Source organism: Coregonus lavaretus, assembly GCF_964263955.1.
Source record: "Coregonus lavaretus genome assembly, chromosome: 34".
Taxonomy (NCBI): Eukaryota; Metazoa; Chordata; class Actinopteri; order Salmoniformes; family Salmonidae; genus Coregonus; species Coregonus lavaretus.
The window spans coordinates 17,046,160-17,065,604 of record NC_140021.1 but is presented as its reverse complement, the minus strand read 5'-3'; the positions used below and the strand labels follow the sequence as shown (position 1 = coordinate 17,065,604).

At 42.4% G+C, this 19,445-nt stretch overlaps 1 protein-coding gene across 4 annotated transcripts; it reads left to right on the top strand.

Annotated features, from left to right (window-relative positions):
- The first annotated feature begins 569 nt into the window (after nucleotides 1-569).
- Nucleotides 570-19,386, top strand: rnpc3 (RNA-binding region (RNP1, RRM) containing 3). Of its 4 annotated transcripts, none has more exons than XM_084151879.1 (16): nucleotides 570-622; nucleotides 2,418-2,577; nucleotides 10,036-10,083; nucleotides 10,197-10,306; nucleotides 10,398-10,487; nucleotides 11,502-11,613; nucleotides 12,870-12,938; nucleotides 13,236-13,375; nucleotides 13,730-13,855; nucleotides 14,304-14,473; nucleotides 15,761-15,937; nucleotides 16,395-16,489; nucleotides 17,798-17,856; nucleotides 18,020-18,152; nucleotides 18,402-18,477; nucleotides 18,731-19,013. In XM_084151879.1, the coding sequence occupies exons 2-15, from the start codon at nucleotides 2,422-2,424 to the stop codon at nucleotides 18,471-18,473; spliced, it is 1,557 nt and encodes a 518-aa protein (XP_084008005.1). In that variant the 5' UTR covers nucleotides 570-622; nucleotides 2,418-2,421; the 3' UTR covers nucleotides 18,474-18,477; nucleotides 18,731-19,013. The 4 variants fall into 4 exon arrangements, with proteins under 4 accessions (XP_084008005.1, XP_084008006.1, XP_084008004.1 ...); XM_084151880.1 differs by lacking the exon at nucleotides 18,731-19,013 and adding an exon at nucleotides 19,297-19,386 and having other exon boundaries at nucleotides 571-622; XM_084151878.1 differs by lacking the exon at nucleotides 18,731-19,013 and adding an exon at nucleotides 19,297-19,386 and having other exon boundaries at nucleotides 583-622; nucleotides 15,758-15,937.
- Nucleotides 19,387-19,445: the final 59 nt, after the last annotated feature.

Below are 19,445 nucleotides of genomic sequence, written 5' to 3'. Positions count from 1 at the left end.
GATGTTGTCTCATGTAGCTGAAGATTTTTATTTTTTCATATTTCAGATTACTTTATCATACATTATAACATCCCAGAGAGTCACCAACTGTTTGAGGGGCATTTTCAAAATTGTCTCTAGAAGCTTGCCTCTATCCAAGACAAAGTTTGACACAGGAAACCAGTTTGGCCTGGAATGAATGAGAGACAGAAGTCCAGCATTTTGCTTGGTCAGATGCCAGCAATACAGGCCCCTGAGAGAAAGAGAGCGAGAGAGAGAGCAAGAGAGAGAAAGCCTTCTTAATAGTATCTCTAGACAATCAAAGACAAATAAAACTGTAAGTATAGCTAAAATACTGTGGTGTGCTTTGTGCAATGGGATTCAAACTTAAACCACTTTAATTTCCCATAGTTCATCAACTTTAGGGACCTGACTATTTTCTTGATAATGTTGACCTCTACTGGTGAAATGAAAGCGATACACTCACGTTAATAAAACTAGTGATGGACATCATGATGAACCAACAGGCTTTGGACTCTTGGTAGGCGGTCAAATGTGTAAACATCCAATCATCGATCATTTTGGGCGGAAGTGGTTCGCATGCGCTCCTGGCTGCAAGAAAAACCTACAGATTAGCTAGCAGGTATGTGGCAAAAACTGTTCTTTCAATTCAAAATGTATTTAATTACAATGAACTACTCATTGAATGGCGTTGTGTAATGACATAGCTACATGTACGACATTGGATGGTGGAGAATGTGAATTGAACACTAGTTACAAACATCAGCTTGTTCAATAACTTGCTAGCTGTTAACTGACAGACTAGCTGATGCAGGTCCAATAGCTAGCTATGCTAGCTAGCTACTAGCCTCGGGGTCTGAGTTGAGTTCATCGACTGTTTGGCTAAGCACAACCAAAACTGTAGGTAGCTTCATTATGAATTTACTTACTCTAGCTAGCTTGCTATTGCTTTTGCTTGCTGCTAGTAGACTCAACAAAATGTTAGGACTGTGTCGGGACGCTGTGGGATATTAGCTAACAGAAAGGAATAACCAAATAAATCTTTGATATGTTGGATATCATACCGGTGTGGGTTTTGTTTGGCCGGGAGGATTTCAGTGGATTAACTAATGTTAACTAGTAACATTAACAGTTGGCTTGTTTCATTTCGCTGATCAATGTGTAGGTAACTGCCAAAATAATGTTAACGCTTGAGTAAATGGGGGATACATAGTGTATTGAAAGCAGGTTCTTCCACACAGGTATGGTTAATGAGTTGTTTAAAGGAAAATTCCACCCCAAAAAATATATTTTGGGATTTGTTTCATTAGTCCATTGTTGATATGACAAAATGTTTTGCATGTCATCAATGAAGTTTTCAAGATCTATAACTTAAAAAATATAGAAATACAGCCGGTATGCTGCATTTTGCATCATATGATGTTGCGTTTTCAAGTCAAATTGTATTGGTCCCATACACATGATGCTACGTTTTGAATATGATGCAGAATACATCATACCTGCTGTATTTCTGTATTTTGAAAGCTATATAACTTGAAAGCTTGAGTGATGACATGCAAAACATTTTGGGACTATATCAATAATGGACTAATGAAACAAATACCAAAAGATAGTTTTGGGGTAGTTTTCCTTAAAACAATTAACATGCATCATGCTTATGGTCATGTATAAAAATGCTGGGCAGGCCATTATTTTGGTCATTATTTTTGGCTACCATGGCTATGCCCCCATAGGATGGCAATGCCCCCATCCACAGGTCACTGAAGGGTTTGATGAGCATGAAAACGATGTATGCCATGGCGATCTCAGTCACCAAATCTCAACCCAAGTGAACGCTTATGGGAGATTTTGGAGAGGCGCCTGAGACAGCGTTTTCCACGACCATCAACAAAACACCAAATGATGGAATTTCTTTTGGAAGAATGGTGTCGCATCCCTCAATAGAGTCCCAGACATTTGTAGAGTTTATGCCAAGGCGCATTTAATCTATTCTGGCTTGTGGTGGCCCAACACCCTATTAATAAGACACTTTTTATGTTGGTGTTTCTTCTATTTTGGCAGTTACCTGTACACTACAGCTACTAGCTAGCTAGCCAGCACAGGTTGATCTTGACTCTCAATAATGTGGGTTCTTTCCCGGCCTTGTCATTGATTCTCCTTTATCTGCACTCTGATCTGAAAACACAGGGTAGGTAAAAGCCCAGTTCCTATAAATCAGTACAGATAAAGGAAAGGAGACAAGGAGTTCACACTATTGCAGATGCATACTTGCAAGCCACCATATTGCATTCAACCCTCCCTCAACAGTAACGTCAACAACAGTAACATTAAATCTCGTAGCCCGCTAGCTGGCTTTTTTTTCTATCCCTAGTTAATGTTACCGGGTTAGTCAAGATTTTCTGATCTATCTCTGACAGCGTAATGGCGGGTGAGGATGAGGAGTTGGTCCAATCGAGGAAGAGTAGAACTCTGATTATCCGCCATCTCCCAGCTGACCTGTCCAGGGATGAGAAGCAGGATCTACTCAAGTACTTTGGTGCCGTGGCAGTCAGAGTGTTCTCTGATAAAGGAGTACTGGTAGGTCAGACCATGTAGCCCACTACTGTATCTTAAGTCTTAGCTGGCTACGGTCTTAACAGTAGATTGTGCACAATAAACAACAACAACATGACAACAAAACAACATGACATCAAAACACACAATACACCAACACTGTCCAATAACACATTTTTACAACAATTGTACATTAACGCTAGAACTGCTGGGTCTCAGAGGGGCCCCCCTTCAAGCTAAGGAGCAGTCATTCTGACGGCAACATTTTAACAGTGTCATTAATATATTTCATACAGTTGAAGTCGGAAGTTTACATACACTTAGGTTGGAGTCATTAAAACTTGTTTTTCAACCACTCCACACATTACTTGTTAACAAACTATAGTTTTGGCAAGTCGGTTAGGACATCTACTTTGTGCATGACACAAGTAATTTTTCCAACAATTGTTTACAGACCGATTATTTAACTTATAATTCACTGTATCACAATTCCTGTGGGTCAGAAGTTTACATACACTAAGTTGACTGTGCCTTTAAATAGCTTGGAAAATACCAGAAAATGATGTCATGGCTTTAGAAGCTTCTAATAGGCTAATTGACATCATTTGTGTCACCTGTGGATGTATTTCAAGGCCTACCTTAAAATGCAGTGCCTCTTTGCTTGACATCATGGGAAAATCAAAAGAAATCAGCCAAGACCTCAGAAAAAAAAATGGTAGACCTCAATAAGTCTGGTTCATTCTTGGGAGCAATTTCCAAATGCCGGAAGGTACCACGTTCGTCTGTACAAACAATGGTACGCAAGTATAAACACCATGGGACCACGCAGCCGTCATACCGCTCAGGAAGGAGACACGTTCTGTCTCCTAGAGATGAATGTACTTTGGTGCGAAAAGTGCAAATCAATCCCAGAACAACAGCAAAGGACCTTGTGAAGTTGCTGGAGGAAACAGGTACAAAAGTATCTATATCCACAGTAAAACGAGTCCTATATCGACATAACCTGAAAGGCCGCTCAGCAAGGAAGAAGCCACTGTTCCAAAACCGCCATAAAAAGCCAGACTACGGTTTGCAACTGCACATGGGGACAAAGATCATACTTTTTGGAGAAAAGTCCTCTGGTCTGATGAAACAAAAATAGAACTGTTTGGCCATAATGACCATTGTTATGTTTGGAGGTAAAAGGGGGGACATGCAATCCGAAGAACACCATCCCAACGGTGAAGCACGGGGGTGGCACCATCATGCTGTGGGGGTGCTTTGCTGCAGGAGGGACTGGTGCACTTCACAAAATAGATGGCATCACGAGGAAAGAAAATGATGTGGATATATTGAAGCAACATCTCAAGACATCAGTCAGGAAGTTAAAGTCTTCCAAATGGACAATGACTCCAAGCATACTTCCAAAGTTGTGGCAAAATGGCTTAAGGACAACAAAGTCAAGGTATTGGAGTGGCCATCACAAAGCCTTGACCTCAATCCTATAGAAAATGTGTGGGCAGAACTGAAAAAGCGTGTGCGAGCAAGGAGGCCTACAAACCCAGGAGGAATGGGCCAAAATTCACCCAACTTATTGTGAGAAGCTTGTGGAAGGCTACCTGAAAAGTTTGACCCAAGTTAAACAATTTAAAGGAAATGCTACCAAATACTAATTGAGTGTATGTAAACGTCTGACCCACTGGTAATGTGATGAAAGAATTAAAAGCTGAAATAAATAATTATCTCTACTATTATTCTGACATTTCACATTCTTAAAATAAAGTGGTGATCCTAACTGAACTAAGACAGGGAATTTTTACAATGATTAAATGTCAGGAATTGTGAAAAACTGAGTTTAAATGTATTTGGCTAAGGTGTATGTAAACTTCCAACTTCAACTGTATACAGTGGGTGGAAAAAGTATTTAGTCAGCCACCAATTGTGCAAGTTCTCCCACTATGACAGACAAATTGAGAATTTTTTTCTCCAGAAAATCACATTGTAGGATTTTTCATGAATTTATTTGCAAATTATGGTGGAAAATAAGTATTTGGTCACCTACAAACAAGCAAGATTTCTGGCTCTCACAGACCTGTAACTTCTTCTTTAAGAGGCTCCTCTGTCCTCCACTCGTTACCTGTATTAATGGCACCTGTTTGAACTTGTTATCAGTATAAAAGACACCTGTCCACAACCTCAAACAGTCACACTCCAAACTCCATTATGGCCAAGACCAAAGAGCTGTCAAAGGACACCAGAAACAAAATTGTAGACCTGCACCAGGCTGGGAAGACTGAATCTGCAATAGGTAAGCAGCTTGGTTTGAAGAAATCAACTGTGGGAGCAATTATTAGGAAATGGAAGACATACAAGAACACTGATAATCTCCCTCGATCTGGGCCTCCACGCAAGATCTCACCCCGTGGGGTCAAAATGATCACAAGAACGGTGAGCAAAAATCCCAGAACCACACGGGGGGACCTAGTGAATGACCTGCAGAGAGCTGGGACCAAAGTAACAAAGCCTACCATCAGTAACACACTACGCCGCCAGGGACTCAAATCCTGCAGTGCCAGACGTGTCCCCCTGCTTAAGCCAGTACATGTCCAGGCGCGTCTGAAGTTTGCTAGAGTGCATTTGGATGATCCAGAAGAGGATTGGGAGAATGTCATATGGTCAGATGAAACCAAAATAGAACTTTTTGGTAAAAACTCAACTCGTCGTGTTTGGAGGACAAAGAATGCTATCCTACTGTGAAGCATGGGGGGTGGAAACATCATGCTTTGGGGCTGTTTTTCTGCAAAGGGACCAGGACGACTGATCCGTGTAAAGGAAAGAATGAATGGGGCCATGTATCGTGAGATTTTGATTGAAAACCTCCTTCCATCAGCAAGGGCATTGAAGATGAAATGTGGCTGGGTCTTTCAGCATGACAATGATCCCTTGAAAACCTTGTGAAGACTTACAGAAAACGTTTGACCTGTGTCATTGCCAACAAAGGGTATATAACAAAGTATTGAGAAACTTTTGTTATTGACCAAATACTTATTTTCCACCATAATTTGCAAATAAATTCATAAAAAATCCTACAATGTGATTTTCTGGAGAAAAAAATTCTCATTTTGTCTGTCATAGTTGACATGTACCTATGATGAAAATTACAGGCCTCTCTCATCTTTTTAAGTGGGAGAACTTGCACAATTGGTGGCTGACTAAATACTTATTTTTCCCCACTGAATGCTATTGCAAAAATCATATGGTTGTGTTTATGAAGGCCTTGGGTAACATTAGAATACTATATATTTTTTTCATTTAAAATAACACAAGTGTTTTCATTAGTTTATGTTACTGTAGGCTATATGTAAAAACGCCAAAATTCAGGTGTTCAATCAATTTGATTTGTGGATTGCCTTTGTTACAACTGTGAAACAGAAAGTATATGTGGTGGGACACGATAATAACTTATTTTTATAACGAAAAAATTATAATACCCCAACCACCAATACGCGTGGTCAAAAGACGCGTGGTCAATGAAAACATCAAATCAAATTTTATTGGTCACGTACACATGTTTAGCAGATGTTATTGCAGGTGTAGCGAAATGCTCAGTAGCGTAAACGTCATTATAAGTGCCAAGTGGCCTTGATAAATAGTGAAACTCGCCACAAAAGCAATAAATGCAGTATAATGAATATAAGTGTCGATATGACAATAGTAAAAAATAGTAAGTTATTGTCAGCTCGTGTTTACATTGTGTGCATCTTTACACAATGGCATCAGTTGGATTTCACTGAGCTGTTATCCCATGTCCTAACAGTTGACAGAACTTTCATAACTTTCACTTGCTTGACACACTTTGACATACCTTTGTCTTATTGTAGTGCGTAATAGTCTCCGGTTTTCTCTTTGTGTTCTCGTTGTCTTGTCATTGTAAGGCTGTACAGGTCCAGAAGAATAGAATGGCCCGCCCTGTTCTTCAATCACAATTAGTGATTACATAATTATGCATGTTTGCTTCCCCTCGTTCATCAACTCACCCATTCTCCCCCTTTCTCCCCATCATACTGGAGAACGCGTTTCCACTGCTCCAGAGTCCAATGGCGGCGAGCTTTACACCACTCCATCTGACAGTTGGCATTGTGCATGGTGATCTTAGGCTTGTGTGCGGCTGCTCGGCCATGGAAAGTCATTTCATGATGCTCCCGACTAACAGTTCTTGTGCTGACGTTGTTTCCAGAGGCAGTTTGGAACTCGGTTGTGAGTGTTGCAACCGAGGACAAACAATTTTTACGCGCTACACACTTCAGCACTTGTGGTCCCATTCTATGAGCTTGTGTGGCCTACCACTTCACGGCTGATCTGTTGTTGCTCCTAGACGTTTCCACTTCACAATAACAGCACTTACAGTTGACCGGAGCAGCTCTAGCAGGGTATAAATTTGACGAACTGACTTGTTGGACAGGTGGCATCCTATGACGGTGCCATGTTGAAAGTATCTAACAATTCACAACAATACACAAATCTAAAAGTCAAACAATGGAATTAAGAAATATATAAATATTAGGACGAGCAATGTCGGAGTGGCATTGACTAAAATACAGTAGAATAGAATACAGTATATACATATGAGATGAGTAAAGCAGTATGCAAACTTCTTCTTGAGCCACTCCTTTGTTGCCTTGGCCGTGTGTTTTGGGTCATTGTCATGCTGGAATACCCATCCACGACCCATTTTCAATGCCCTGGCTGAGGGAAAGAGGTTCTCACCCAAGATTTGACGGTACATGGCCACGTACATCGTCCCTTTGATGCGGTGAAGTTGTCCTGTCCCCTTAGCAGAAAAACACCCCCAAAGCATAATGTTTCCACCTCCATGTTTGACGGTGGGGATGGTGTTCTTGGGGTCATAGGCAGCATTCCTCCTCCAACACGGCGAGTTGAGTTGATGCCAAAGAGCTCCATTTTGGTCTCATCTGACCACAACACTTTCACCCATTTCTCCTCTGAATCATTCAGATGTTCATTGCCAAACTTCAGACAGGCCTGTATATGTGCTTTCTTGAGCAGGGGGACCTTGCGAGCGCTGCAGGATTTCAGTCCTTCACAGCGTAGTGTGCTACTAATTGTTTTCTTGGTGACTATGGTCCCAGCTGCCTTGAGATCATTGACAAGATCCTCCCGTGTAGTTCTGGGCTGATTCCTCACCGTTCTCATGATCATTGCAACTCCACGAGGTGAGATCTTGCAAGGAGCCCCAGGCTGAGGGAGATTGACAGTTTTTTTGTGTTTTTCCATTTGCGAATAATCGCACCAACTGTTGTCACCTTCTCACCAAGCTGCTTGGCGATGGTCTTGTAGCCCATTCCAGCCTTGTGTAGGTCTACAATCTTGTCCCTGACATCCTTGGAGAGCTCTTTGGTCTTGGCCATGGTGGAGAGTTTGGAATCTGATTGATTGATTGCTTCTGTGGACAGGTGTCTTTTATACAGGTAACAAGCTGAGATTAGGAGCACTCCCTTTAAGAGTGTGCTCCTAATCTCAGCTCGTTACCTGTATAAAAGACACCTGGGAGCCAGAAATCTTTCTGATTGAGAGGGGGTCAAATACTTATTTCCCTCATTAAAATGCAAATCAATTTATAACATTTTTTACATGCATTTTTCAGGATTTTTTTGTTATTCTGTCTCTCACTGTTCAAATAAACCTATCATTAAAATGATAGACTGATCATTTCTTTGTCAGTGGGCAAACGTACAAAATCAGCAGGGGATCAAATACTTTTTTCCCTCACTGTATATAGGGCAGCAGCCTCTAAGGTGCAGGGTTTAGTAGCCGGGTGGTAGCAGGCTAGTGATGGCTATTTAACAGTCTGATGGCCTTGAGATAGAAGCTGTTTTTCAGTCTCTCGTCCCAGCTTTGATGCACCTGTACTGACCTCGCCTTCTGGATGATAGCGGGGTGAACAAGCAGTGGCTCAGGTGGTTGATGTCCTTGACTGTCTTTTTGGCCTTCCTGTGACATCGGGTGCTGTAGGTGTCCTGGAGGGCAGGCAGTGTGCCTCCGGTGATGCGTTGGGCAGACCGTACCACCATCTGGAGAGCCCTGCATTTGTGGGGGGTGCAGTTGCCATACCAGGTGGTGTTACAGCCCGACAGGATGTGCTCAATTGTGCATCTGTAAAAGTTTCTGAGGGTCTTAGGGGCCAAGCCGAATTTCTTCAGCCTCCTGAGGTTGAAGAGGGGTGTTGCGCCTTCTTCACCACACTGTCTTTGTGGGTGGACCATTTCAGATTGTCGGTGATGTGTACGCCGAGGAACTTGAAGCTTTCCACCTTCTCCACTGCGGTCCCGTCGATGTGGATAGGGAGGGGTACTCCCTCTGCTGTTTCCTGAAGTCCACGATCAGCTCCTTTGTTTTGTTGACGTTGAGGGAGATGTTATTTTCCTGGCACCACTCTGCCAGGGCCCTCACCTCCTCCCTGTAGGCTGTCTGGTCATTGTTGCTAATCAGGCCTACTACTGTTGTGTCGTCTGCAAACTTGATGATTGAGTTGGAGGCGTGCGTGGCCACGCAGTCATGGGTGAACAGGGAGTACAGGAGGGGGCTGAGCATGCACGCTTGTGGGGCCCGTGTTGAGGATCAGTGAAGTGGAGGTGTTGTTTCCTACCTTCACCACCTGGGGGGCGGCCCGTCAAGAAGTCCAGGACCCAGTTGCACAGGGCGGGGTTCAGACCCAGGGTCCCGAGCTTAATGATGAGCTTGGAGGGTACTATGGTGTTGAAGGCTGAGCTATAGTCAATGAACAGCATTCTGACGTAGGTATTCCTCTTGTCAAGATGGGATATGGCATTACTCATTTCGATGGCGATTGCATCGTCTGTGGATCTATTGGGGTGGTAAGCAAATTGAAGTGGGTCTAGGGTGTAAGGTACAGGTGATATGATCCTTAACTAGCCTCTCAAAGCACTTCATGAAGTGAGTGCTACGGGGCGATAGTCATTTAGTTCAGTTACCTTGGCTTTCTTGGGTACAAGAACAATGGTGGACATCTTGAAGCAAGTGGGGACAGCAGACTGGGATAGGGAGAGATTGAATATGTCCATAAACACTCCAGCCAACTGGTCTGCGAATGCTCTGAGGACGCGGCTAGGAATGCCGTCTGGGCCGGCAGCCTTGCGAGGGTTAACACGCTTAAATGTCTTACTCACTTCGGCCACGGAGAATGAGAGCCCACAGTCCTTGGGAGCGGGCCGCGTTGGTGGCACTCTGTTATCCTGAAAGCGGGCAAATAAGGTGTTTAGCTTGTCTGGGAGCAAGACGTCGGTGTCCGTGACGTGGCTGGTTTTCCCTTTGTAATACATGATTATTTAGGAAAAGTCAAGGATGGAGGGGGATATTGACTTAAAAAATGGCAGAGTAATAAACAAATAAAAAATCATGAGCAGTCAGAATGACTGCTTTAGCGGTTCTCCTGTTAATGCAATTAAATTCTTATACCTCCAGAGACACACAGCCTTTGCAACATTTGGGAGTGAAAAGTCTGCAGCAAAGGTAGGCTAATTGTTTCTGCATTCAGTAGTAGTTCATTATCATATTACATGATGTAAATTAGAGTTATAGTAATAGGATATAGTAAAACCTGTATTCTCTCCCCTGTCCTGCAGGCTCTGAGCAGGCTTCACCAGCTGCAGATCCTCAACCATACCCTGGTGGTGGAGTTTGCCAAAGACCAGGAACATGTGACGGTGCTGAAAGACCCACCTGTGTCAGACAGGTAATTTATCTCAACTGGGTGAGACAGTCAAATATGTTCAGTTGTAAAGCAAAACGTGTCTAGTGTGTATTAAACCCTTTGTCTTTCTCAGTGCAACAGATGTCAAAGACGTGAAGAAGAAAAAGGAGGTGAAACAACCGACTATACCGCTGATAGAGACTGGCACTGCACCCAAACTCGGGTAATTGTGTGCATGTGTGTGTCTTGAGACTGACGCTGTGCGTGTGTGTTGCCTGGGGGATGACTGACTGAGACTCAGCCGGAATCTCCAATGAGGAGCTGTCAGCATTCTCATGTCCAATTATAACCCCAGGTCTCAGGTCTGTGGCTGAGCACATCAGCACTGACAGGTCAGGTCTGTGGCTTGGTGCTCGGCAGTGACATCAGCAGTGACAGGCCATCTGCTGCTGCCAGTTGGTGGCACCAGGTGGCCTTTGATAAAGACACTCAGGGCTGAGGTGTGAGGTGTCATGGCACTATGAGAAGTCACCTATCCTACCCAGCACACACATTGGGGGTTGATTTGTCTGTCAGTTATTCGAGGGTATGTGCATTATCGTAGTTGGATGAAATGCATGTGTACAGTCATTTTTAGTAATTATGTGGCTGTGAAGCCCCAGTAAGCCTACAGCAAGACTTGCAGAAAGATGGGCTTTAGGGTTGGTTTCTCAATCCTATACTGAAAGGGCTTATTCCAGGAAAGCGACCCATTGAGTTTATGGTCCCTCCACATTCAGTTACAAACGATGAATTCTTTAATGCAGGTAATGACTTTGTTCATTAAAAGGCCCCCATACTCTGAGTGTAAATATACTTTGAGTTGAATGAGTTTCAGCCTCCATGGCTGGCACAGAACACGGCCTAGCCTAAGCACAGTCCTTTGTCATTACACGAGAACAGACCTTGAATAGATGCTGAGATAGCATACTGGTCTCAACGTCCCTGAATAGGAAGTGTGATATTGAGTATATTTCAGTCGCATGCTGCGCAGGTTGTTAAGGAAAAAGGCAGCCAAAGCCCGCTTCTAAACCTCAGTGGCCTGCTTACATATTTATGCGGCCCCATTATTTTGACTTATTTTGTTTCTGGTATTATTTTTGCGTGTTAGGAGACCGTACGTTCGTAGGTAGCGCTTGACATGTTTTATGTGCTTATTATTCTGTTTTCTGTGGGTTTTTTTCTTCATTCTCTGCAGGTTGAAATTTCAAACAAATCCCAGTCTGAAATATTTATACCCACCTCCTTCGAATGGGATCCTGACAAACATAACACATGCCCTTCTGAGCGTACCAAAGTTCTACGTTCAGGTGAGTACATCCTGCAAAGTGATATTTCCTTCTGTGTTGGTTTATTTATGAGCTCATGCTGGGAAATGTATTTATGCAAATATATATATTATTCCTCATATCTCTGTGCATTTATTTATTCCACAGTTACATTTTCTTATTTTAACCTTAGAGAAAAACAATTATGTTAACAAAATAACATTTATATATTCTTGACTCAGAACATGTCTCTAGTGTTTGTTTTTTTGCCACATCCAACACACTTTAAAGATCAAACAGCAAACATTTGCCTGGGAAATTACAATTAAGGGAGCAAATTATAAGTGGGAGGCATGAGTAATGGGTTTAACATTTCCCTCCATGCTGCTGGGCTGTCCTTCTTACTCTCTGGGAACTATTCACAGCTGCAGTACCTCATAATGGTCTCTTGGTGGCGCTAGTGTGTTGTGGAAGGGCATGCCATTGTCCTAACAATGCAGGCACTCTCCTCACTCACTCACTACCTCACCCATCCACTGTATATTTCCATTGGTAAATGCTGCAGACATATGCTCTCCTTGCAATCTGTGTTGCATATGGAGCTGAGGTCACAATGACTGTGTGTTTGTGTTGCTAGCATAGACATTAAAACCAGTAGATGGTGGTAGTGCTGATGTCATCCACGTATTCCTATTGAAAACTCCCATTGGCGCATGAAGCCAGAAGTATTTGAATTTGAAGCGCGCCATATTGCTGAATGGCACCAAAAAATCGCTAAGGATCATGGTGAAAGTGGCCATAATTATCAAAGGATCATGGTCGATGTAGTCGTTTTCATCCTGACTGAGAGGGTCAACTGGAGCCTCCTCGTAGCCTGCCCGCCTGTGATTGGTTTGTGTCAGTACGTGTGACGACAAATGTAGTAGTCAGAATGGATCACTATTTCATAAAATATCTCGATGTGTACCGAACTTTAAAATAATTCACCATGGGGATCGAATTTGATCATAATAAACTAATTTTAAAGGCCAAATAGGCTGCTAACATTTTTATTGGGGGCTGTTCTGGCGATCGTAATTTACACAGTAGCCACCCAGCAGAGCTTGTGACTTCGCGCTCCAGACTGGACACTGGGGGCCTGGTTGCTAGTGTGTGTTTGTGATGTTGGCACAGTCACGCCAATCCGCCCAGACATTTTACAATAAATGATTGGATTCAGAGCTTCAGCTAGCTAAACCTTTAAGAAGTGGAGCGTCGTAGTCTGGCTGTTACAGTACAGTGTGTTGTCATCCCAACAGGTCCTTCACCTGATGAACAAGATGAACCTACCGTCTCCGTTCGGCCCTATCACAGCAAGACCTCCGATGGTGAGATTACAGGATCACACTCCAACACACAGATTAGTAGATTATATACTAGCTTCATTATACTAGCTTCATTATATACTAGCTAGATTATGGAGACCATACTCCAAGACCCAGATTATTGTCACAACTAGACTAGATTGTCCAATACCTATAATATACACTAGTTAGATTTCAATCCCATCTGTGGATGTAGACTAGTGTTACCACGTCTTTGTGTGTGATTGTATGAAAGATTGCGTACTGTAGCAGGTCTTGTAAATTCAGGCCTCAATGAATATATTCTCTTTCTCCCCTTAGTATGAGATGTATCCTGCCCCCCCTCCACCAATGCCGCCCCCCTATCCTCCCCACTACCCCCCCTTACCAGCAGATGAGATGGATTTCTCCAGTGAGGAGGGGTCTGAGTATGAGAGTGGCGATGACGAGGACAAAGAGAGGTGAGGGACCAATCACACTTCTTTATTGGCGATTGATTTAAATTTCAACCAATAAAATCAGTTTAGAGGCTGCCCCCTGTCAATGTCTTTTGGTCTCAAGCCAAATGATTACAAGAGATATGAGATTTTTATGTTTTTGTGTGGTAGCTGTACCTGTATTTTTTCCTTCACAGCTAGCAATTTGCTCTAACATATCCAAATGGGTTGTTGCAATGAATGTTGAGTCACATTATTCTGACGGTATTTCACAGTATACCACTATTTCCCCTGTGCCATTTCTAGAGCAGTCATAATTTGCACAGTGGCGTGAATGTCTAGGCTGCTTTTATTTCCTTTTGTTGATTTCTTCTCCAGGATGATTCGCCTGATGGGTCTGGTCAACCAAGCATGCAAGAGACCCCTGAGAACTAAAGTGTCCTCCAAGAGAAAGAAACCCAAGTTCAAGGACCTTCTCTTTGTCCCAAAGCCCGACTCTCAGAGGTACCCAGCCACTCATGCACATCAACCCTCTCCCTCCTCTTCTTAATCTATTGTCAACTTTAAAATATGCAGTTTTCTGTTTGAAAGGTACAGGGTTGTCTGTCTGAAGGGCCAGACAACATAACTAGCTGTGAAGGATTTATCCTCCTTCCAAACAACATTTCTCACTCACAATAGTCCGCCAATGTGGCTTTGGCTGCATATTGGATATCTGCCTGCACCTTGTGTAACCCCAAAATAGATCAGACCACAAACTCAGTTTGAAGAGAGTAGAAATTCCACAAACGCACTCTAAATGTTCCCTGAGCCTACACAGTGGACTGGGAAATATCAAGCTGACCAGAAAAAAAGATAAACTAGCTAGATTCACAGAGAAATACAGTTTACTGTGCCCAGTGCCAGACCCTGGTGTTTAGTGGTGTATGTTAGCTTTCTGGTGATCTCTCAGTGCTCCAGGGCCCATCCTGCAGCCATCGGATGTGTTTGAGCAGCCCCAGCCCTGCGGACAGAAGAAGATTGAGTTCCACATTTCAACAGATGTGTCGGCCATACTGGAAGGAGGAGGAATCAGCTCCAACCAGCCACAGGAGCCCACTGAGCCAGCTGAGGAGGCTGAAGGTAGGGCCTCAGACTCGGACTCGCCACAGGGCCAGGCTGCACCCCTCTGGGAAACACACACACTACCCACAGTTTCAGTGGTCTAAGGTTACATCCAAAATGGCACCCTATTCCCTATATAATGCACTAGATTTGTCCCTATTGGCCCTGGTCAAAAGGAGTGTACTGTATAGGGAATAGGGTGCCATTTCAAATGCATCCATAACAGTCAGGATGGAGCTTCTATTCCTTGAGACTTGAAGAACAGTTTGAAGGGGGAATTTAACATGTCAACTCAAAAGATTGAGAAGATAATATTATAGGCCACACAAAGGTTATAATGAAGCGTTATCATATTGTAGCACATTTTGAATGGTAATAATGAGGAATCATAGAATTATGTAAAAGGCTTTTAACACCTCCATTTTATTGGAACATCTGTGATTCCATGGTTACAATACAAATGGATTAATTTCAATCAGTAGCCGCACCACTAGAGGAATCACAGGATATGCTGCATTGTATTTCAAGGCTTCTATAGAATGCACTATAGAATTATCAAAGCAGGAAGGTGTTTCATTATTATCAGGATTAGAGATATTTCATTTTGTGGCACTGTGTGTTGTCACCTGCCACCCTGACTGGCTGTCGCAGCTTGTCTTATCTTCTGTCTCTTATAAGCCACCCTCTTCCCATGAATCCACTCTTGTCCCAACTCCCGAGAAATAAAATGGATCTAAAAAGTCAAATGCAAAAGATTGTCTAACGCATAGAAGACTAACTGTGGCAGGTGGGTTTGTGGATTATTCTTGTTTTGGGGTGCTGATAAACAACCCGTTTAAATGAAGCAAAGGGGTGTGATAAGGAGGAGGATCATTTGAAAAATTCTCTACTGAGAATTTATCAGAACAGCCCTGGCATTCCGCACCGGTGGGCGCGCACGCTAGATGTGTATGACAAGTTTCCAGAGGATTTGTATAAGCTCGCTGCTCATAATTTTGTGTGTGCGCGCACCTCAGAGTGCCCAATTACCTTTTACCTCAGCCTTAAGTGAAAGTTCCATGGAGCTGTGCTTGCTAATAGCTCTGTTATTTTACCAAAACAGTCCACATAGCAGTAGCAGTCAACTAATGCTTTGAACAATCTCTTTTAAACCCTGACAAACGTATCATTTGTTTATTGCAGCTTGTCCACTCATTACAGTAGACTGGTTCAGCCTAAACATTTAATACGATTTCCAATGTATTAATTACATAAGCCAAATAAACATGACATTTGAGACTAATAATCCTCTATCTGTCCCAGTAGCAGCTGAGGAGATGCAGGCCACCACCACTACAGAGGAGGATCCAGGGGAGGGCTTTGGGAAGATCTACCCTGCCGCCCAGGCCTCCCAGCTGGAGGAGGACAGTGATGAGGACGAGGATGTCCCCTCTGATGTCATCTCCAGGAAGGAACTGGATAAGGGACGGCTGTCCAGAGACGGTACACTACCTACCAGATCACTACAGCCTTAGATCTACAGATACCCGTCAATATGTAGACATAGGACATCACAACATGTACCAAACCACTACACTACTCTGTCTGGGTAGCTCAGACACTTCTCACTTTACCAGATCACTAAACTACTCTGTCTGGGTAGCTGACACCACTCTCTAAGCATTTAAATGTTTAAAGGGCACAATTATTTGAAAATGCTGAGAGAAATGTGTAGTGTCTGGATTTGTAACTGTTGGGGGTGTTGAGATCAAAACATGCCTTTTTTAATGATACCTGTCATTCTAACTATAGGGAGTGACTCAATGTTTGGCCTTGAATTTAAATAAGGTTTGAATAGCCATCAGATTGGCAGAGGCACCCCTGTGGTCTTCTGTAGCTGTTTGTATTGAAGTAGGACTGGGGTTGACTGGCTTCTTCTCTTTCCTCTCTTTCAAACCAGAGATTAAAAGGATGTCGGTGTATAAAAATTATGAACCTGGAGAGCCGACCAGCAGACTTTACGTGAAGAACATTGCCAAGTCAGTGGAAGAGAAAGTAGGTACCTTTTTATACTACAGAGTTGACAAACTTTCAATGTGTATGTTTAGTTTACAAACGTTTGCTTCTAGTCTTCTGCTTCTCCTGTCTAATCCCATCAAATCATGTACAGTGAGGGAAAAAAGTATTTGATCTCCTGCTGATTTTGTACGTTTGCCCACTGACAAAGACATGATCTGTCTATAATTTAATGGTAGGTTTATTTGAACAGTGAGAGACAGAATAACAACAAAAAAATCCAGAAAAACGCATGTCAAAAATGTTATAAATTGATTAGCAGAAAAACACCCCCAAAGCATAATGTTTCCACCTCCATGTTTGACGGTGGGGATGGTGTTCTTGGGGTCATAGGCAGCATTCTTCCTCCTCCAAACACGGCGAGTTGAGTTGATGCCAAAGAGCTCGATTTTGGTCTTATCTGACCACAACACTTTCACCCAGTTCTCCTCTGAATCATTCAGATGTTCATTGGCAAACTTCAGACGGCCCTGTATATGTGCTTTCTTGAGCAGGGGGACCATGCGGGCGCTGCAGGATTTCAGTCCTTCACGGCGTTGTGTGTTACCAATTGTTTTCTTGGTGACTATGGTCCCAGCTGCCTTGAGATCATTGACAAGATCCTCCCGTGTAGTTCTGGGCTGATTCCTCACCGTTCTCATGATCATTGCAACTCCACGAGGTGAGATCTTGCATGGAGCCCCAGGCCGAGGGAGATTGACAGTTATTTTGTGTTTCTTCCATTTGCGAATAATCGCACCAACTGTTGTCACCTGCTCACCAAGCTGCTTGGCGATGGTCTTGTAGCCCATTCCAGCCTTGTGTAGGTCTACAATCTTGTCCCTGACATCCTTGGAGAGCTCTTTGGTCTTGGCCATGGTGGAGAGTTTGGAATCTGATTGATTGATCGCTTCTGTGGACAGGTGTCTTTTATACAGGTAACAAGCTGAGATTAGGAGCAGTCCCTTTAAGAGTGTGCTCCTAATCTCAGTTCGTTACCTGTATAAAAGACACCTGGGAGCCAGAAATCTTTCTAATTGAGAGGGGGTCAATTACTTATTTCCCTCATTAAAATGCAAATCAATTTATAACATTTTTGACATGCGTTTTTCTGGATTTTTTTGTTGTTATTCTGTCTCTCACTATTCAAATAAACCTACCATTAAAATTATAGAATTATCATTTCTTTGTCAGAGGGCAAACGTACAAAATCAGCAGGGGATCAAATACTTTTTTCCCTCACTGTGTAATGTGGTGTTATGATAACGTTATGCTGATGGTGGCTATTTGTTATTCTCTGTATTGCAGGATCTGAAATACATCTATGGGAGATACATCGACGTCTCATCTGAGGCAGAGAGAAATATGTATGTATTGAGACATTGCTTGCGGTGTACGGTGCTTCAAATCAAAATCGAATCTTTAGGATATCTTTGAGAATGATCTGTCACTTCTCTCCCCCAGGTTTGACAGAGTGAATGTGTAGACTAGGCATCAGTGAGAATAACCTCTCCCTTGTCTCTGCCTCAGGTTTGACATAGTGCTGATGAAGGAGGGTCGTATGAAGGGCCAGGCATTCGTAGGACTCCCCAGTGAGAGGAGTGCAGAGAAGGCCCTGAGAGACACCAACGGTTTCGTCCTCTATGACAAGCCCCTCGTCGTTGTATCCTTTACTTCTAATCAAAGATAAAACAGACAAATATATACTTTAAACAATCATTAAGAATATATTTATATATTTAATTTAAATGTAATCAAAACAGTTTTAACAATTATAAAGCAAGGTTGGTATTTGAAATTCTCTAGAGATACATATTACGCTTAGTGCATAAGTTTGTTTCTTAGTTTGTGTGATGTTTCCTGTACAATATGTGTATGTTAACTGTTTCCGACCTTAACTCAGACCTCCCAGTCGTTTGCCAGGTCTGCCAGACCTAAAGCGGACGCCCCGGACCCCAAGAAAGGACCCAAACGAACCCGATGAACAGGTGAGAAGGGTTCTTCTGCTCCTCTAGGTCCATATTATGTTGTCTCACTGACTTCTGAAAAATATAAATAGAACTCTTGAAATATAACTCCTGTGCTGAATGTTGATTCAAAGAAGTATTGATTTAAAAAAAGATAGGCCTAATCTGAGAAATTCAAGCTATTTATTAGTGAATTTATTATAGTTCTGTATCTAAAACATGATCCCTATATTTATCTAAAACACTATCTGTATCTTTAAATTTTTTGTTTAAGATATTGATGTCAAGTTGACGTTACATGGTGATAGTGTGGCCCAGCAGTCAGTACCATTTGTATCCTTCTGAGTCTGTCATATCCTTTCCAAAACACATCATACCATCATGATACCTGTCTGTTTTCTCTGCTTGGGTATACAACCAGGCTATTCTGTAATTACCGGTACCTTGGAGTTAAAACACCAAACATTAAGCCTAGTTATAATATCCAGTGAAATCAATAGCAGTTTTAAAATGATAGGTTACAACCTAACTCCCTAACACAGAAGAAACGTCATATTAAAAATAAAAAATAAATCACAATATACAGTCTTATGGGGTTTTATTTTCTGATGAGGGACATAAATGTAATAAAACACACCTGTTTCTATCCTTCCAACATGCACACACACCAATTCTTGCATAAATTGTAGAGCCTGGAGTCAGTGTTTTATTTATCTGAAATGTTCTTCTCCCCTGATATTAAATCTTTTTTGCTGTTGCTGTGAGATGTAGTATTTCTAATCTGTGAAAATCTCCCCCTTTCAATATTTGACATCTCCCCTGTTTGGTTCTGAACTACAGGTGATGGAATCCTCTGCAAAGCTGAAGACGACAAGTTAGGAATATAATTTCTTCTGTTTTAACAAATAAAAACATCTTTTTTTATATATATATTGTCTTTGCCTATAAATGCCTAATAGTCCACTGTAAGGTCTTTATTTATTAATTAT